The sequence below is a fragment of the Liolophura sinensis genome, chromosome 1, assembly GCF_032854445.1.
Source record: "Liolophura sinensis isolate JHLJ2023 chromosome 1, CUHK_Ljap_v2, whole genome shotgun sequence".
Lineage (NCBI taxonomy): Eukaryota > Metazoa > Mollusca > Polyplacophora > Chitonida > Chitonidae > Liolophura > Liolophura sinensis.
Window position 1 is genome coordinate 77707874 of NC_088295.1, and position 19367 is coordinate 77727240.

At 37.4% G+C, this 19367-nt stretch overlaps 1 protein-coding gene across 1 annotated transcript in view; it reads right to left on the reverse strand.

Annotated features, from left to right (window-relative positions):
* LOC135461553 (fibrillin-2-like) overlaps window positions 1–19367 on the reverse strand; it is a 49906-nt gene that overhangs the window by 18216 nt on the left and 12323 nt on the right. The window contains exons 14-34 of the mRNA XM_064738703.1: window positions 18116–18367; window positions 17471–17596; window positions 15800–15919; window positions 14521–14646; window positions 14229–14351; window positions 13249–13371; window positions 12136–12261; window positions 11780–11902; window positions 11154–11279; window positions 10182–10319; window positions 9091–9213; window positions 8553–8672; window positions 7970–8092; window positions 6956–7078; window positions 5634–5759; window positions 4476–4598; window positions 4088–4210; window positions 2110–2232; window positions 1199–1330; window positions 896–1021; window positions 470–610 (exon numbers count right to left, since the gene is read on the reverse strand). Coding sequence (XP_064594773.1) covers window positions 470–610; window positions 896–1021; window positions 1199–1330; window positions 2110–2232; window positions 4088–4210; window positions 4476–4598; window positions 5634–5759; window positions 6956–7078; window positions 7970–8092; window positions 8553–8672; window positions 9091–9213; window positions 10182–10319; window positions 11154–11279; window positions 11780–11902; window positions 12136–12261; window positions 13249–13371; window positions 14229–14351; window positions 14521–14646; window positions 15800–15919; window positions 17471–17596; window positions 18116–18367 — 2766 coding nt within the window. The remainder of the gene's footprint in view (window positions 1–469; window positions 611–895; window positions 1022–1198; window positions 1331–2109; window positions 2233–4087; window positions 4211–4475; window positions 4599–5633; window positions 5760–6955; window positions 7079–7969; window positions 8093–8552; window positions 8673–9090; window positions 9214–10181; window positions 10320–11153; window positions 11280–11779; window positions 11903–12135; window positions 12262–13248; window positions 13372–14228; window positions 14352–14520; window positions 14647–15799; window positions 15920–17470; window positions 17597–18115; window positions 18368–19367) is intronic.

Genomic DNA, 19367 nt, shown 5'->3' on the forward strand with positions numbered 1-19367 from the left:
CAAAATATTTGTTGTAAAACTGTTTTACTTATAATATTTTCAGGGTGCTTATTAAGAGGTGTACAAGTACCGTTAATTATAGATTAAGTCACACGATAGTTTCTGGAAAAGCACACAGTGGGTAGGCCTAATGCATGGAATCGACTATGCTTTGCAGGGTCTTTCAATAAATAATCCCGGTGAGTACTCACGCCATGACGTCACCCACCCAGGGCTCCGCGGTCGACAAGTTAGACAGAAGGTACAACGTTGATGATTTTTTTTTGTAAATGGAACTAGTCAACATAATATTTTTTAAAATGCAGTTTACAGACTAACAAAGCATAAACATTCTCGTTTGGGAACATTTAGTGTGAAAAAGTCTTTGGGATTCTCCTTTAACAACGTGGCTAATGCCCATTCTGAGTAGAATTATCCTCATCATGACAAGTATGAAGTCCACCCTTTGATGAATCAGCACCTTCCTTACCTACACATATCCGGCCATCTCCCTCAAAGCCTGGCTTACAAGAACAGTCATAACCACCATCATAGTTGGAACAAAAACCGTTGCCTGAACCATCTGATTTCTCGTCGCAGTCATGGGTGCCCTCTTCACATTCATCAATGTCTGTAATACACACATTAATTTGTGATAATATCTTTTATTTATACAAATTATAAACATATACATGTTTAAAGCGACATTATCACCCGAAACATATACCTCTAACTTGAAGGCGATAAAAGTCAGACAACTAACAAAATACAAATGATCTTACACAATGTTACGCCTAAATATTATTTTTTATATTACTTTACTGAGCCCAGTCTTTTTGTGTCATTCTGGCATGCGTAAATTGTCAGCTCTAAATGAAACCGTGCAATTGCACTTTAGATTAAAGATTGCTCTAACCTTCGCAGTAGTCACTGTCAGCGTCATATCTGTAGCCTTCTTCACAGATACACTGGAAGGAGCCAGGGGTGTTGTAGCATACCTGGTCAAGTTCACAGGTGAATGCCTCAGCACACTCGTCTATGTCTAAATCAAACAAGGATAGAGTAGTGAGAAAACATTTAAAAACAATGAAACAAAACTTTAAAGCCACCAGTATAATTATGTAATATAATTACTGCACTTATATGCAAGGACTGATGACAGAAATTTTATTATTTTATTTCATATATGCAGAATATATCATTTTGTACATCAACTAACCTAGACATTCAAAGTCAGTGACTGATTCAAATCCCTCTGCACATTCACAATGATATCTGCCACCTCCATCATCTATGCATTTGGCATTGTCATAGCAAGCTGTCGGGGACTCGCAGCCCTTAGGACGGGAATCTGCTCAACAAATGTACAAACTTTACATAAATATCGCTTATAAAAGACAGTGTATTCTATTTTTAAAAGGAAAAGAAAACAAGAGAGACACGGCATCATGTATCAAAAGAAAATAATTTAAAAAAAAAAAACAGAACAAAAAAAAAAAAACGCATATATGCATGAAGCTTTAAAACAATGTAATACAGTATAATACAGAAGACAGCGGTAAAAGATATTGTTTGTATGTTTAAAAGAGAGGTAAATATTCAGTTAATTCCAATCTTAAAGTCAGAAAAACACTAAAATGAAGTATATATCAGATATAAGACCATTAAGAACTGTCCAGGAAAATAGTTGCATTTTTTAAAATTTTTTTTCTAACCATGTAAACTAGTGTTAAAAGATGAGGTCCTACGCTGATCTGTTGTTACCCAAAAGGTGTCAATGACCTTATACTCACAGATATGTTTGTTCATGCATTTCGAATGATGAAATATAGCAGAGTTACGTGAGTAATGTAGAAAAAGACTTATGTGACGTCACTGGTCGTGATGTGGTCAGTAAAGGCCACCATAGAATATAACTTTCAAATGCATTTTACTAGGTTGAACAAACTGTTAAAAAAATTAACTATTTACGTAGACAGTTTTAATGGTTTTTGATCTTACACATACTTCATTTTAGTGTTTTCTTTGCCTTTAAATGTAAAATTTTTGCCAGATGTTGTGGCAATTTCCCCTGACCAGTACCTGTATATACGGCACTAGCGTAACATCAATCTGTCAACTCCTATTTACCTTCACATGTGAAACCATCCCCCACAAATCCAGTCTTACAGAAGCAGGTGTAAGACCCAGCAATGTTCTTACAGTTCGCCTCTGGGTCACAATTGTTGGTCTTCTCCGCACACTCATCGATATCTATGCAAGGAAGGGCAATGAATAAATGCAATGGAGTGAATGCACATCTCTCTTTACTACAGCAGATTACACCTGTTTTTCCTCAATCATTTCTGAACGAATATCTCACAGCCCCATGCTCCTTACATATATCCCCATGTTATGCTGGTCACAGTTTTATACAGCACAAACATCATGCAAGCAATCATTATTTGCTGTCAGGAAACTGAACGTTGATGTTTTAGTTATTTTTATTCTAATTTTGCCAATAATAGAAGGAATTTTGAACAAATTCAAGTTTTTGGATATGGGATAATAGGTTAACTCAGAAGACATATTATGAAATTTTTGTCGTCCACAAAATCTACTAAAAGAGCAGACAATACGGTTTAAAAACCAACGTTGTGATTATCAGTGCCTATCGACCTTACTGTAGATAATCCTGCAGCGTATCATACGAATCTTCACTAACAGTTTTACTGAAGTTTGACAGCATTATCAAGCAGTTATTACGCATAACCCAACGGATCAAAGAAATTGCTAAATATGCAAAATTTATACACTCGATCTGAGGTTACATAGATTGGACTTTCACTCAAATGTTATCAAAAGGAGAGAATATTTTGAACAAATAAAGCACAGAAAGCCTTGGAATCAAGGATATCATTATGCAAAACTTAAGGGCAAATCGTGATGGTTCTTTAACTAGATTGAAAGTTCCACAAAGTAAAACCACACACAAAATTTCATCAAAATTGGATGATATTTCAAGTAAATGTTGCAAAATGTAAAACATTTTTGTATGAATCTGAATAATATTGCAAATATTTGATGTAAGGAGCCAGACAATGAACTTGGACACAAACTTTGATCAAACTGGACTATTTGATGCAGTTATTGCACATGATCAAACTGGACTATTTGATGCAGTTATTGCATATGATCAAACTGGATTATTTGATGCAGTTATTGCACATGATCAAACTGGACTATTTGATGCAGTTATTGCACATGATCATACTGGACTATCTGATGCAGTTATTGCACATGATCAAACTGGACTATTTGATGCAGTTATTGCACATGATCAAACTGGACTATTTGATGCAGTTATTGCACATGAAGCTGCAGCCAGTTGAATCATTCAATATGCAGCATGTGCACAATTCTTGCTGCTTTCCGATTATAATCTGAGTTCATACAAAGAAACCTGCACACAAAAATTCATAAAAATTGAACAATATTTGCACTAGTAATTGCACAGAAACCAACCACTAATGAGAATCATTGAAGTCATTTGAATATGCAAAGCTTATGCAAAGATCAGGCTATTTTTTTCCAGACTTATAAGCTCTCATAATCTCTCATATATCCAATGTAACCTATGAGTTTCATGATTATCCTCTAGATAGTTTTCAAGATATAAGCAAAAACGATCCATTGATAAAGCGATAGTCATATAGTTCTATTCTCCTTCTAATGGTAACTATTTCACATTTCTTCCATTTCTGGTAGTGCTGATTCGCAGTTTTTTAAGTCCTTCTAAACTGTTATAGTTTTGTAACCAAAGTCAAACATCAAGGGAAGTATTATTTAGATGGTTTTTTCATGTATGTATTACGCAAAGTAACATGCGTGTAATCAACCTGCTCCTGGATAGACCATTGCCCTGTGGTCAATTACTTTCCCCACCAGTTTCATAAATCAATTACTGCCAACAAAACCCAACAGACAACCTGGAAAAGCCCTGACCAAGGCAGGAATGAGACTCTCTCATGACGGATATCACACATCGTCTCAATGAACCATGTTCCACCCCCGCCTTCACTTTAAGAACTGCTATCACTCAAGATGAGAAAGCACAAGCGCACATTACCTGTACACCCCTCTGTTCCAAAGATGGGGTTACCTCTGGCACCAGGGGGACAAATGCACATGTTATTCTTACAACGGGCTGTTGAGTGGCAAACCTGACCCCCACAGTTTGATGGGTGGATCTCTGAAAGCGATGTGATAAGCTCAGGTTTAGACACAGTGGAAACCTAGGAAAGCTAAACGTATCACGAATTTCCACGACGAGCACTTACAGTACAACATACTATTCTAGAATAAAAGAATCATTTGTCTGTTTCATCAACAGTTTCACCCACTTAATTTCTGTGCATTCATTTTTTATTCTGAAACACTAGTGATCATTTTGCTTGCTGACATTTCTTTCTGGACATATTTTTATACATTCCTGTAAACAAAACCCACAGCCATACCTTCACAGGTTTCCCCATCTCCCTTGAATCCAACATTACAGATACAAGCGTATGATCCCTCAGTGTTAAAACAGCCAGCATTTTCATCACAGATCTGACCATTACTGGCACACTCGTTGACATCTGAAAATAAAATATACATTCAGTGCAATATCAATAACACTGTTTGTAATTAATTTGTCTATTTGCTTAATTGCAGTTTATTGTTATTTTTACCATTTATATTGCAGTGTCACCTTTTGGGAGGCCTGTCATACAACATATTTGCAGTGATGGCTCAATGGAATATTATCCAGCAGACACCAGACATGAAGCTTCACATACTGACTATGCACTTCACATAAACTATACCGCCCAGTACTTTGCCTTAATTCACTTTAAAGCCTTCGAATTTCCAGGCTTTTTTAGGCACAAAATTAATATTTCCAGGCTATATCGATTAAATATTCTGCCAATCTTATATAGCAATATAAAAATGACCTTAAATTAGTTGAACTTGCACTCTTTCATATATATAACACAGAGTGCATGTGGCAATTTCAAAGATGCTGGAGAAAAAATTTTGCACCGGCAATGTCAGCATGCTACATAAAGCTAATGTTGGTTCAGTACGGCTTTTCCACGTCCAACTACAAAGAAACCCTTAATTTTCCAAGTTTTTTTAAGGCCGACAAAAGCTAATTTCAAATTCCAATATTTTCAAGGTTTTTAAGGCTCCGTAACAAGCCTGGATGTGGCAGGCAAGTCAGGGAAGTACACGTGGCTAGAATACTGCCTCTTTGGTTTTGGGTATGACCTTACCAGGGTTGGTTTCAGAGAGGAAAATGGAACTGTCACACTGTAGTTGAAATACAATGATACAGAAAATTGGGACGGTTTTCTTGTGTTATTTGTTTTTTTCAAGTAAAATTTTAAACAACAGATACAACTTTCAACACTGAAATATGCCAAGACCAACAAAAATGCTGAGAGAGTGAGACTGGCTTGATATCTGAGATTTTTAACAAAGGAGTAAGACACTGTAATGCTGACTTGAAGGTTTACTCCAAGAAATATTTTCACTTGTCCTTCACATATTCCATAGCCCCCCCCCCCCCCCTACATGTATCAGATATACATGTCTACATGTGTGTACTATATATATTTACACTACCATACCTGAGCAGACTCCATCCTTATTCTTCTGATAGCCAAGGTGACAGTTACACTCAAAGCTACCCTCTGTGTCCACACAATCTCCATTTCGACCGCAGTCATCAATTCCCAAGGCACATTCATTCACATCTGTTTAATAAATTTGCACTTGTTATTGAATTTGTCTATATAATTTTTGATGAATGCAGATCTTTATTATAAGTGCAGAACAGTATAAAAAATTATGGTTAATGACCTGCAATTTTGTCTGAAAAAGCGCATTTTAGAGTGATATAAATGTCATTAAACATGACATTAAGTTTTCTGTGCGGTATTATCTTTGACGCAAACCATAAAGCACCTTCTCAATAGAGGTCAATAGAACTCTGAGTACATGGCGAGTAAACAATGTAACTTGGTGATGTGTGAATCTTTAGGACATTTAAGATCAACACATACACTTAAATGTGGATACACGTACATGTAATTTAAAATATGTTCACTGCAGATGACCAGGCTTACCCACCGGGGGATTTGAGCCAGCAATCTCTGGGTTTTGCGTACACGATTCTACTACACTAAAGGGAAATTAACACCAGCCCAAAGGTAGATGCGATTATATACCACCCTGTTACATTTACCACCCCATCTCCCTAGCCACATCTTCCTGGGAAGGGAGAGTTCTATAAACTTGGGTGTCACGGCCTGCTTTATAAGCTACCCTGCGTCCCTGCTCCCAGTACCAAGCATTACTGGGCTGACGAGCTAGGGATTTGAACCAGTGAGGTCTTGGTTTCGAGTCCACCAAAATAAAATTGCCCAACCTGGGAGAATCTCAAAGAAGCAGGATAAAATGGGATGTCAGCTGTATTTTTCTGAGCCTCTACATCACAGATGAATGAATGATTTTACTCAGTGCTTCTTCTATGCAACTGCCGTAATAGTGTAAAATTTTCAAGTGTCTTAAAGGTTATGAGCCTTTTGTCTGTCATTAAAGGCTTACAAGGTCAAGATGCACAGATTTTCTTACTTAGCCACACAATATATTTATTACTTTCAAAGGACGTGCAATATTCAATGTTAATCTCATCATGTGTATAGATGTAAACGAATTTATGGCTGGAGGAAAACCGGAATAAACTATCAACATTTGGCAAGTCACTGACAATATTCCTAAGCATGACATACAGACTTGGATGACATATTAGCGAAGGACAATTGGTCTTCCCTGAAAGGAAGATTTCGCAAACAACTTCACGAAAGCGGCTGACCGCTTTTTGTCCCCAAGGCCCTATGAACAATGACAATTAATGAGATGGAGAGTTGTAACAGTAAATGATACTGACTAACGCAGAACTTGAAAACACTCTGGAATCCTGGTGGACAACCACACGTGTAGGTTCCTTCCAGGTTAAAGCATTCGGCATTTTCGTCACATTCAGCCAGGCCTGTGGCACACTCATCAATATCTGAAGTAAAGGTAAAGTATTTACATGATGTTGAAGGATGCATACTTTTTTTACAGAGCTATTTTATACATTCCTACATATGCCTCCAAATTTATGTTTCTTTATTGTCTTTCTTGTCACTGGAGAGACTGTCCTCTGAATTATACACTAAATCATTTTTGTTAAGGTTGATATTGTTGAGACAAACTCTGAAAAAAAAACAATAATAGACAAAACACTGAAACAATGAAATTTCATCACAAATGTTGTTTTTGTAAACATGGTGAAGAAGTTGGAAGGCCCACCTAAAGGCCAAAGAGTTAACTTACAAGAACGGAGGGAACAAGCTTGCAGTCATGTAAGCATGCTCTTTACATCAGAGTATTTAACATTGACAGTGTTTTGAGTGTACAAATCTGCCATATCTCACTGAACTGAATCTCATTCAAACTTGAAAATGCACAATAGGCATACTCCCTATCCAAGTCACAAATGATATATTAAAGACGTTACGAAGAAATAATTTCATCATTTGATATTCCTTCCACAAAGAGCATATAAATTAAATCCTTTTTTTAAATTTCTTTATTGAGGCATATTATATACTTCTTCTCTGTTTTTATGCATATTTTCCATCAATGGTCACGAATATTCAGCAAGTACTCCATCGATGAGAGAAATCATGGTTGACATCATAGCAGGTTACTTAATCTCCCAACTGACAGCTGGGGCCTTAGGAAAACTGTAATCTGAAGCCATTTATACGCCCCAAGAAGAAAGCTCAAAAGCTTTCTTGTACTTTTATATGTCAGGCGGCATTGTGTAGTCCCTATTAAGAAATAAAAACCAAGCGTTTCTTGCACCCTTTCAACATCAGACAGCGGAAGTGACGATAACATGGGCAAACTATACCTTCGCATTCATCACAATGCCCGCTGTATCCTTTCTTACAGACACACTGAAAGCCACCGTCGATATTCACACAGTCAGCATTCTTTGCACAGTCATGGTCACCGTTAACACATTCGTCCTCATCTGCAAATGTACAAGAATAAATTTATAAAAACACACACATTCATGTGCAAACGCCATGCTGTTTTTATTTGAACGCAGACGTCTTATCCATACACGCATTACATGTATATGGTGGGATAATACACCCATAAGCTTTTATTAAAACATACAGACTCGCATCCTTTCTATAACAATGACGTTTTCAGTAAATCATTTCAACATTTTCTCCAAAACATCAGTAATTTATACAAAACATTAGTGACATGTCTACTGTAGGGGTAAAATAGTCGTATTTATTTGAACATGTATATGTCTATCAGTTTTTGCTGTGTACAGGAACAGTGACCGTTAAGCAGGTATTTAATGAAAGTATTTAATGAAAAAAAAGTTTTCTGCCAGCGGCATGCTGTAACAAACAACTTGTGATTGTTAGAGGTCTTTTTGTGCTTGAAAAATTTTAAGCTTGATTACAAAATCTTACCTTGGCACATAAATCCATTGCCCTTGTAACCCTTCACACACTCACAGGAGTACGTGCCAACACCGTCAACACAGACAGCATTCTCACTGCAGCCATTAGGTCCAGCACACTCGTCTATATCTGTAAAGGTTCAGCACAAACTCCTCATCAGTCAATTTTGATATCAACACTGAAGTGTATATAAAGTTAAATATAATATGCACGTCAAATGAATGGCAATAGAGGACAGTGTCCAGAAATACTTCAAATTGGTTTTGACATTTTCTTCTTACCAAGAATTTTCACAAAAGCAATTACTTTCTAAAGTGGACTATCAAGAGCTCTGTTAAAAAAAAAAGTACCTAAAATCCATTTCAACATAATCCGTAATGAATAATCCGTAAGTAAGGTAAGTTTACAGGGGGAGTGGGTGGGAGGGGTTATGGGTGGCTGGGAGTGGGGGTGGGTGGGGGTATAAGTGGGCGGGGGTGTGAGTGGGCCAACTTGTGGGCGGGGTGTGAGATGATACAGACAAATATGAAATAGCTTTCTACACTACCTTTGCATGACTTCCCATCTCCTGTATATCCTTGTCTGCAACTGCATTCATAGGTGCTTTCAGTGTTGATGCAATCAGCATTTTCATCACAAACAGCTTCACCTGTTGTGCACTCATCAACATCTGAAATTACATTATATCACATATTAGTTGTGCAAGTATTGAGAGGTTTATTGAGAACCCGCGGGTTCTCCATGGCGGAGTCGTTAACTAAGCAGCAAAGCACAATGACTCAGGAGTCTCAAAAAAATTCTCTTTGAGCTCTAGATCATGACGGGTCTTCCTCACTGGTCGTACATTAAGGTTTTCCAGCAACCTTCGGATGTTCGTAGTTTCCCAGGGCTCTGTCCGATTTTCTCTCACCACAATGCTGGACGCTATCGTGTAAGTGAAACAGTGTTGTGTAACACACCAATCAAATAATTTAAAAATAAAAATGAGAACATGTACTATCAATGATGGACGCATGGTACCCCATGAGAGTCAATAGTCTATTCAGAAAATTATTTTTCACATTTGTGTTGGTTGGCTTTGTGCTTGTTTTATGGAAATTTTGAGCTGATCAGACTCAAAGTGCTACTTCAGTTCAAAGAGAAACTAGACGGAAATATTAAAATGATACGAATGATACACTGTGGAAGAAAGCTAATGCCATGGCTGAAAAGATTTATCGTGAAAAACACTATTTAACCCCTATAAGCAAAGAGTCCTCAAAAATAAAATCTTCGGCGGTTTCCGTTATACTTTTCTGATGTGACGTGAAAGCACTCCTTTTGTGACGATAAAATCTGGCAGAGATGACGTCGAGTAAGGCAGTTATAGTGGGATGACGTCATGCGTATTTGAATGTTCGACGTCATTTGCCGATAAACGTCAGGGATGGATGGCGCCATGTGTTCTTGCGTGTTTCCATTTAGATCCGAAGCTAAGATCAGCGATTTTACTACTACATTTAAGAATTTAAGAAAGCACTATCTCAATCCTTATCATGTCGTCTTAATCCAGGGTTTAAGACATACAGGTCTTAATATTGAAGCAGATCTTTAACATTATGATTTGTACAGTGATCTATTTAATCATTCAATTCTTACCAATACATGAGATCGTGCCACTCAGTTCAGTGTACTTCTCAAATCCTTTAGAACAAGTACACTCATAGCTTCCTTCATTGTTCACACACTTGGCTGTCTCCTCACACAGGTGAGAACCATCTTTGCACTCATCAACATCTATTAAAACACGAAATTTCAGGCATGGTATGAATTTAGACTTAGTTTGACAGTAGAGGGTGTGCACATAACATCACGGACTTAAAGAACAAAAAGTCGTCAAATCTTCTGTAAAAAAAGTAGGTTATTTAAATTACGTGTGAGACACCAAAGCTGGGTAAACCTTAAATGATAGGGGTGGTGGGGGTGTGGTTACAGATAAATGAGAAATAAAAACAACAGTAAACTATAGCCCTCCTCACCCCTGAATATTCTATGTAGCTTTAGATGACGATCTTAGTAATACTTCAAGACTCCTTTCAATTGGCGAAGAAATATGGGAGTGACAAGTTGTGCAAATTGAGTAGCTTAATATTTTCATTGATGTAAGTAAATATTTTGACAGGTCAAAAGCTACTTGTAAGGGTCACAATAATCCCCTCTCCAAATTCCTTTAACTTAGTTCCGAGATACAGCAGTTATAAAAATGCTCACAGTAAGGCAAATTGGGCATATTAATATGAATTTCCTGTAAAAAGGTTTAGAGGCATGACAAAATGTGACGCTCAAGTTAAGCCAATATGTAAATTAATGCAAGTACAGAGCAAGAAATGTTAAAGATGAGCAGAGACTGGGCTATTAAAATACGCATTAGCTCTATGGGAAGGAGGAGTATACATGATCTTTCAATGAAACTCTTCAGCACAAGAACATGTTGGTGGGGCTCGTCGCAATGAAGGTTCATTAATAGGCTGGATACTGGCCTTTTCTCTCATCCCATTCATCCCGTAATTAACCCATTTCCGCTTTAATTTGTTGAACATATGCCTTTGTAACCCAAAAAATTCCACCTACCCACACAGTCCCCTTTATCATCCATGATGCGGCCTTCCATACAGATACATTCAAAACTGCCCCATGTGTCGACGCACTGCTTTCCTGCACCACAGATACGGGCTGTTTCAACACACTCATCGATATCTGTAAGAGCACATTTTGGCCATAAGTTAAAACCTTTCATAACATCATTTATTTGACACATTAAAATATTCAATGTCACCTTACTTCATAAATTACTAAAAACTTATTAGTATTGTAATCTATAGTAGCTCAGAACTGTACATGGATATAAACGCATATGCGTCGGTTGGTAATTTTTTTTTCTGTTCCAGAGAAAACGGCAACTTATTTCGGGTGTGGCATGACCTCGTGTTGTCTTTTAAACTGAACTGTTAAACTTTCGAAACGGTTTGATTCAGGTGTTCTAATGGTGTTCTAATCACCAATCAGATGAACACATCAGTACGTCACATGTGAGAATGTTTGGTAGTAAGCTGCCTAAGGTTGGTGGTTTATTTCGGGCACTCCAGTTACACACATAAAACTAACCGGCATCATACATGTGAAAACTTTTTGAGTACTGGTATGATATTTGTCATACAACAATCAAAGAAATAAATAAATAAACAAGACAGTATTACCTTCACATCCAAATATCAGTGGCCTAAAGCCATCTGCACAGTAGCATGTTGCACCATCTCTCTCTTTTATGCAGACTTCATCAGGTCCACATCTATTCGGATCGAATGTACAGTCGTTGGGTGCTGCAGAACAGTGGAAAACAGAAATACATTTTCAAAACTCATCGAAAACAAACGTGCCATGCCAGGGCGCAGTCTTTTGGCATTAAAAAAATATTAGTTCAATTTGCAAGTATATGCAAAAAAAGTAAATTCAGACTTAACACAAAATACAAAAAAACTCCTCCAACCATATTAGTGTAATACTTAGAACAACAACAACAATTTGGCGACATAGCTGCATAATAGGTTCTTACCAAGGCATGTCTTTCCATCTGTGTGCATTTCGTAATGTTGTGGACAGCTACACTCAAAAGAGCCCTCGGTGTTTGAGCAGTCAGCATTCTTACCACACGCATCTGGTACTGCACACTCATTCACATCTGAAATACAAAAGTGGCTTGTCTGTTAAGAGGGTTTATGTTTTAAGGTGTAAAATCTCTCATAAATCATTCATGATGTAATACGCTGTGGTATTCCACACGTGGTAGACACGCTACTATGCTGGAGTTAAATTAGTGTTCTAAAGATCATAGATGGATACAAACTAACATAGCTGAGATAATGCTTAGAAGTTCACCAGTATGGCCAATAAGTGATGAAGTCTACTTATGCACATACATTATGGGCAACGATTTCAGCGATCTCAAATGAAGCTGATGTTTTTCAGCCTCGGTAATAGTTAACCAAAGCTGTCTGTAGTACATGCACATATATTTCATCCAGATCAGGGGAGTTTCAAATTCTCTCCGCTTGGCTGAAGGGATATATAATGTTTATCCTGTGCATTCAACATCAGTTTACAAATTTTAAATTGACTTAAAGGTAGGTCTTTAAAAAACTAGATTATGCAGAATTTACTGCACGTGCTGTACGGGGTGTGATTATAGTCATGGAAATGAGACAGGGCTACAAGTGAGGAAAACGATCATTTTTACTGACCAGTTAGCTGGAGAAAAAATCAATTGACTGCATTTCCTGCTAAAAATGGCAAATATGAGACAAAACTCACTATGTAAATACGTCGTATGCATCCTACTAATGGGAATACTGGTAATCTGTTTAATATTGAAATGAGCACGAGGATACTGCCCAACCCGGACACTACACAACAGGGATACTGCACAAAACAGATACGACACAACCCGGATACTGCACAACACGGATACTGCACAACCCGGACACTACACAACGCGGATACTGCCCAACCCGGATACGACACAACACGGATACTGCACAACCCAGATACCACACAACGCGGATACCGCCCAACCCGGGTACTACACAACACGGATACTGCCCAACCCGAATACTACACAACATGGATGCTACACAACATGGAAAACGCACAGAACGGATACTACGCTTACCTGTACATTCATCAAATTCCTTTTCATAACCATGTTCACAGATACAACTGAAGCCTCCAGGAATGTTCTGACACTCGCTGTATGGTGGACAATCAAACTCAGAAGCCTGACACTCATCAATATCTGTTCATAACAAAAAAGGAAACATTATTTATCCACTTGTTCCTGTGAATCATTTGAAAAGGTTCTTGGCCTAGATTTACTTGGTTGTTGTTTAACAGAATATTTTCACTTGTGTAGTGGTAGCAAGTTTTTTTGGATGGCGGAAACAGGAAGGCTCAGAGAAAAACACCCATATCTGGCAACTTATGAACCAACTCTCTCATACTGGGCTCTGTGGCTCAGTTGGTTAGCGCGCTAGCGCAGCATAATGACCCAGGAGTCTCTCACCAATGCGGTCGCTGTAAGTTCAAGTCCAGCTCATGCTGGCTTCCTCTCCGGCCGTACGTGGGAAGGTCTGGCAGCAGGCTGTGGATGGTCATGGGTTCCCCCGGGTTCTGCCCGGTTTCCTACCACCATAATACTGTCCGCTGTCATGTAAGTGAAACATTCTTGGGTACGGTGTAAAACACCAATTCAGTATGTAAAGAAATGTGAAAGAAATGTTGTTGATGAGCTCGAAGTAATGTGAACTTGAAGTAATACCACATAGCAGAGCATCATCAACCACTTATTGCCATGAACTCCTCAAAAACAATAAAAGCGGGGGAATCTCTTTCACCTAGGAATTGATACCCAGTTATGGCCCAATACCAAGAAAGACTTATAGATATCTCAGTGATAAAGCCCAAAATATAAATGTGTCTATATGTTCTTTTTGGCAACATCCAGATAGTGCTATGCCAAGCTTGGTAATATTGAAGCCTATGATAAAGTAGCAGACATTCTAGATAACTCTACTACAGTCTTTACATGAGAAAAAAAAAACAAACCAAATCCTGATTTTCTACATGCAACCATAATAGCTCCAGTATACTTACCATTGCATGTCTGACCGTCACCAGTAAATCCTTTCCCACATTTGCATTCAAATCCTCCATCAACGTTCTTACAATCAGCATTCACGTCACAGCCTCCATTGTTCTCTTGGCATTCATCAATGTCTATTAGAATGAAAGAAACATGCAAACTATCACCGTCAGAATCTGTCAGAGAGGGTTCCATATATAGCCTACATCGTGCATATCTGCACTGTCTCCTTTAATGCTTACACTGTCCTTGTACTATGGCAAAAAATATTTACATACTTGGGAAATAAAGAATAAAGCATACCTTCACATTCCTTGCCATTTCCTTTAAAGCCGGCTTTACAAGTGTTGCACTCATATGAACCAGGTGAGTTTTTGCAGACTCCATTCGGACTGCAGTCTGCAGTTCCATCTGCGCACTCATTCACATCTACAAACAAAAACAGACTGTTTAAGTCCATGTCCGATGTCATACAGCATATCTGTTTATAGTTGTAAATTGCTATTACGTATATGAGTTAACATGATGAAGAAAGAAAGTCATAAGTCAGGGCATGCTATTTTTAAGCTGTTTAATGATCCTGTTACAGTGAATCATACATACACCTCAATGGATATGAATGATGTACAGCATCAGATAGCCATTTTAATGAAAAGTTGTCAGCTGAAATCCATCTGATAGCCGAAAAGCCATCTGACAGCTGAAAATCACTCACAGGTGTCCTCTCAATGATGATATACCACTGTTCAAAAATAAAGGCGATTCAGATGGCCACTGCATTCTACAGTTATTTCCCGAACAAAGGTAACTAACCAGAAAACAAACAGGTTAGACTGTTTTAAGCAGTCAGAAAACCAATCCAAGCGATTGAATCCTGGTGTCAGGCTGCTGCTCAATGCTGAAGACAACTTGTCACAGTGTTCTCCTATTATAAATGAGTAAGATGGCCACGATGGACATTTTTTTTAAATAAATGTCGCTGAAAATCAATACGAGATGTTCTCTCGTTTATGCCACTTTTCAAGTTTGAGTGTAACTTTTTTAAAGACAGTGTTTTTAGATTTTATCTTGGTGTCCATATTGTTTTGTGCACAACGCTGAAGCCAAATTCTATCCTATCATACCACTTTCCAAGACTGAAGGCAATTTGTAAAAGCGCTCTTCAGCTGTTGTCCAGATATCGTTAGAATGAAAGAATGATGGATAGTGCATTCCCAGCAGGGGACAAAATTTATCCTGTAAATAATTTTCGCATATTTTTTACATAAATCAAGTAAAACATAATAGTGTATTATCAAATACACATATGTCAAGGAAGAAAGACATCTGAATTCTAGAAACTGGTACTTATAACAAACAAAAAAACCCACTATGAGTACTTTCTGTAAATTTCAAAGAAATTAATGAAATAAAACATCAAAATTTCATTTCATAAAAAGACCTGGATCCGAATTTATAAAATGTCTTATGACATACTGTGATTCTTCAACCTTTTCACATGTTTGCAAGGTGTTTTCTGTGCAGACTGACAAAATAATACTTACCATGCTTACCATAAAAGTTACCATAAATAACAACTTACCAGTACAGGTAATACCGTCTCCAGTGAATCCCTTCTTGCATGTACAATCAAACGACCCATCATTGTTGCTACACTCGGCATTTTCACTGCAGCTAAGCGGATTGGAACACTCATTTATATCTGTATTAATATATAATAAGGACAATTTAATGAACATTAATTTTGTTGGTGGTACAAAGGTTTGGCACAACGATCGGTAATCAATACCAGAGTTAAGAAATGATCTCTTTTCAGACAGTGTGTTGCTGTAGCCTACTGATTACCTGATGTATCACAGGATCAGGGTAAAGATAATTTTGACGTCAGAACATCCATTTAAACTTACACATCCACTGTAGCTGGATAAAATATACTGTGGAAACCAGTGAAATTCAATTCAGGATTCTATACTGACTTCTGGGCTGTGGGGTTAAAATACTAGTGTGCAAAATTTTGTCATTGTTCAAGAAAGTTTTTCTGAGATAATAAAATTAGAATATACACATGTAAAAACAATCTGATATCTAAAGTATCTTCTCAGTAATATATGCAGCATATTCGCAGATAACATGTACATGTGCCACAGGCAGACGAGATACATTTACAACGCAAGTATTCTTCTTGTCATCATATAGCATTTTTTTTTGGCTTAGTTTTTCACACTTTTCACAGACATTAAATGGACTTCCTAAATGTGGAATTTCCTTATTGTGGAAACACAGGCAAGGTAGACACAGACTTTGCTGCGCCAGGCAAAATGCTTCATGAATGCCATTGGTAACATTATGACTTTCAGTAAAGTTTTTTCACACTGAACATGGCTAGGCTTATATATCAATAAAAACATTACTTTTATCTTGTTGAAAGGAAAGAAAACAAATCATTTAACCTTAGATAATTTGTTAAAAGGGCTGGAATAGAACTTAGTGGTCATAGCCTTTAAGCCTATCACAGTCTATGAATCAACTTTCAACTGAATCTTGAAATCTTATGAGAGCAAAGGATAGAGAACATGGACACAGGAATAACTCTATGCTCATGTGACAAAGTTCAATAGTCCTTTAAAAACTATCAATCAAGAACAAGCAATTGACCAATCATAAGCAACATTGTTGCAAACAGGTCAAGTGGATGTCCCACACATTGGTTAAAAATGTTCACTCTTTCTGTTATGTCATTACGTCACAATTTGCTTACACGGGAAATAGAAAGGAAAGTAACGGTGTCACGAGATTATATATCTCCACACCTGAACTGAATTCATTTCTCAGTGCTTGTTTATTGGCTTTATCAACTCTCCAAATAATATACTGAGAGCCATTCCTGCTCTTTGAACATGTTCAACCATAAAAATAACAATCACTCACAAACATAACAAATCATGTGATACATTTAATTAAAAATCTGAGAAAATATCTATGTTATCATTGGTAATCTAAAATTAATGCTCAGTATCACATGTGACAAGCATGCAGAAAACACATCCTCGTTTAGGTAAGAAATGCATGAATGAATATAATAATGCATGAATGATCATAATGCATGAATGATCATCATGATGCATGAATGATCATCATAATGCATGAATGATCATCATAATGCATGAATGATCATCATAATGCATGAATGATCATCATAATGCATGACTGATCATCATAATGAACAACTTTTAGATTTAGCACTGAGCTTCACCTTTGCATTTTCCAGACGCCATCTCAAATCCCAAAGCACATTTACAGGAGTATCCTCCCTTGAGGTTCTCACAGATCTGATCCGCAGCACACGGTGGTTTATCTTTTCTTGCACACTCATCCTCATCTGAGAACAGAAACATATATATATATATTTTAAACTGCATACACCTTAAAAGCTGTATTTCGTTTTTTTTTTTTCTTTTCTGAAGTATCTGTTCAATAAGCCAATAATTATTTGTACTACATGTGCTGTTGTAAAGGTTCTTTTACAAGATGTAGAAATAAGGAATGCCTTCATTTAGTACTTGAAGATCACATTTCATTTATGAACAGTGAGATAAAATCACTAAAAGTTGCTAAGATGACATAGAAATGGAAGCAAGCATCAGTGTTGTTAATTGTTTGCTACTGAATTTTATTGTATTTGACTGTTTCTGCTGTGATGCTTTGTCAAGCAAGTCCTGTGGTCCTGTTTCGTTGTATCACGTATATAATAGACTAGCAAATCTACTGTTCCACATGAGGAATGAATGTATAAATAGTAAGAGAAACTGAGATCTCTGATTTCCTACCTGAACTAACACCATTTTTTGATTAAACTGGATTTGGAACCTTCCAACACCCAGTAAGCAAAAGTGTTTACCTTTACATTCCTGTTTGTTGCCATCAGCCATTTCGAAGCCTTCCACACAGGAGCACTCATAGGAACCAGGTGTGTTTTCACACTTCATATTGTCCGAGCAAGGTCCTGGTTCATCAGCACACTCGTCCACATCCTTACAGCTTCCGTCCGGCATCGGCTCGTACCCTTCTTCACACTCACAGGTGTAACCTCCAACCATGTTGGTACACTTCTGACCTTGGTCCTTACAGGTTTTTGTACACTCATCTATGTCTGCAAATCACATTATTCATAAAGATCTTCTATATTCTTAATAACTAACAATTAATAACCATTATCATCAGTGATTAATACATTAATCTACACTGAATTTCCAGCACTGAAACTCTCTGAACGCCAGTGAAAATAGTGAGTTGAGTGAGACTCAAACTCCCGATGTTGTAATAAGGTATGTGCTAACACAACTAGCATAAACAGTATTTTTACTGGTGGTTTGGATTTATTTATTTATTTGATTGCTGTTTTACGTCGTACTCAAGAATATTTCACTTATACAACGACGGCCAGCATTATGGTGGGAGGAAACCTGGAAAAGCTCAGGGGAAAACCACGACCATCCGTACGTTGCTGTAGACCTTCTCACGTACGCCGGAAAGAAAGCTAGCATGAGCTGGATTTGAACTCACTGTTCTCGCATTCGTGAGAAGGTCCTGGGCCATTGTGCTGCATGGTCTTGCGATACCTGCTTTAGTCTTGAAAATTTAATAACGAGACTTGTTCAGATAATGACACAAATTGACTTATGATATAGTTGTTGTACGTGTGGCTACGGTTCAAAAGTGGTAGTAAAGTTCCCAATATTTTTAAAGTGAGCCACACTATAACTTTTTCAAACTTTAGAATAATTTGAACACTATGCAAGTCAATAATTTGAGCTATTCTTGGTAAATACAGACGATTTTCTTTGATTAACAAAAAGGAATTTTAACCTCTTTACAGACGCTTTATTCCAAACTGAAATATCGAAACATACTTTTTAAAAACTGGTCCTAATACATTAGTATGTTAACACTGGCAAATTAGCTGCATAGTTGGTGAAAGTAGTGTAAGGGCCACTGTAAAACTGTCTATGCTAGTAGCTGCCACCTCACTTTATACTACATTACTTGTAGTTTTGTTGTGATATCAAAGCAGCTGACCTAATGTTATTTTAGCAGTATGCATGCGCTTTACAGCAGTATCTAGCAGATCAGATGTTTCTGTACCATGTCGC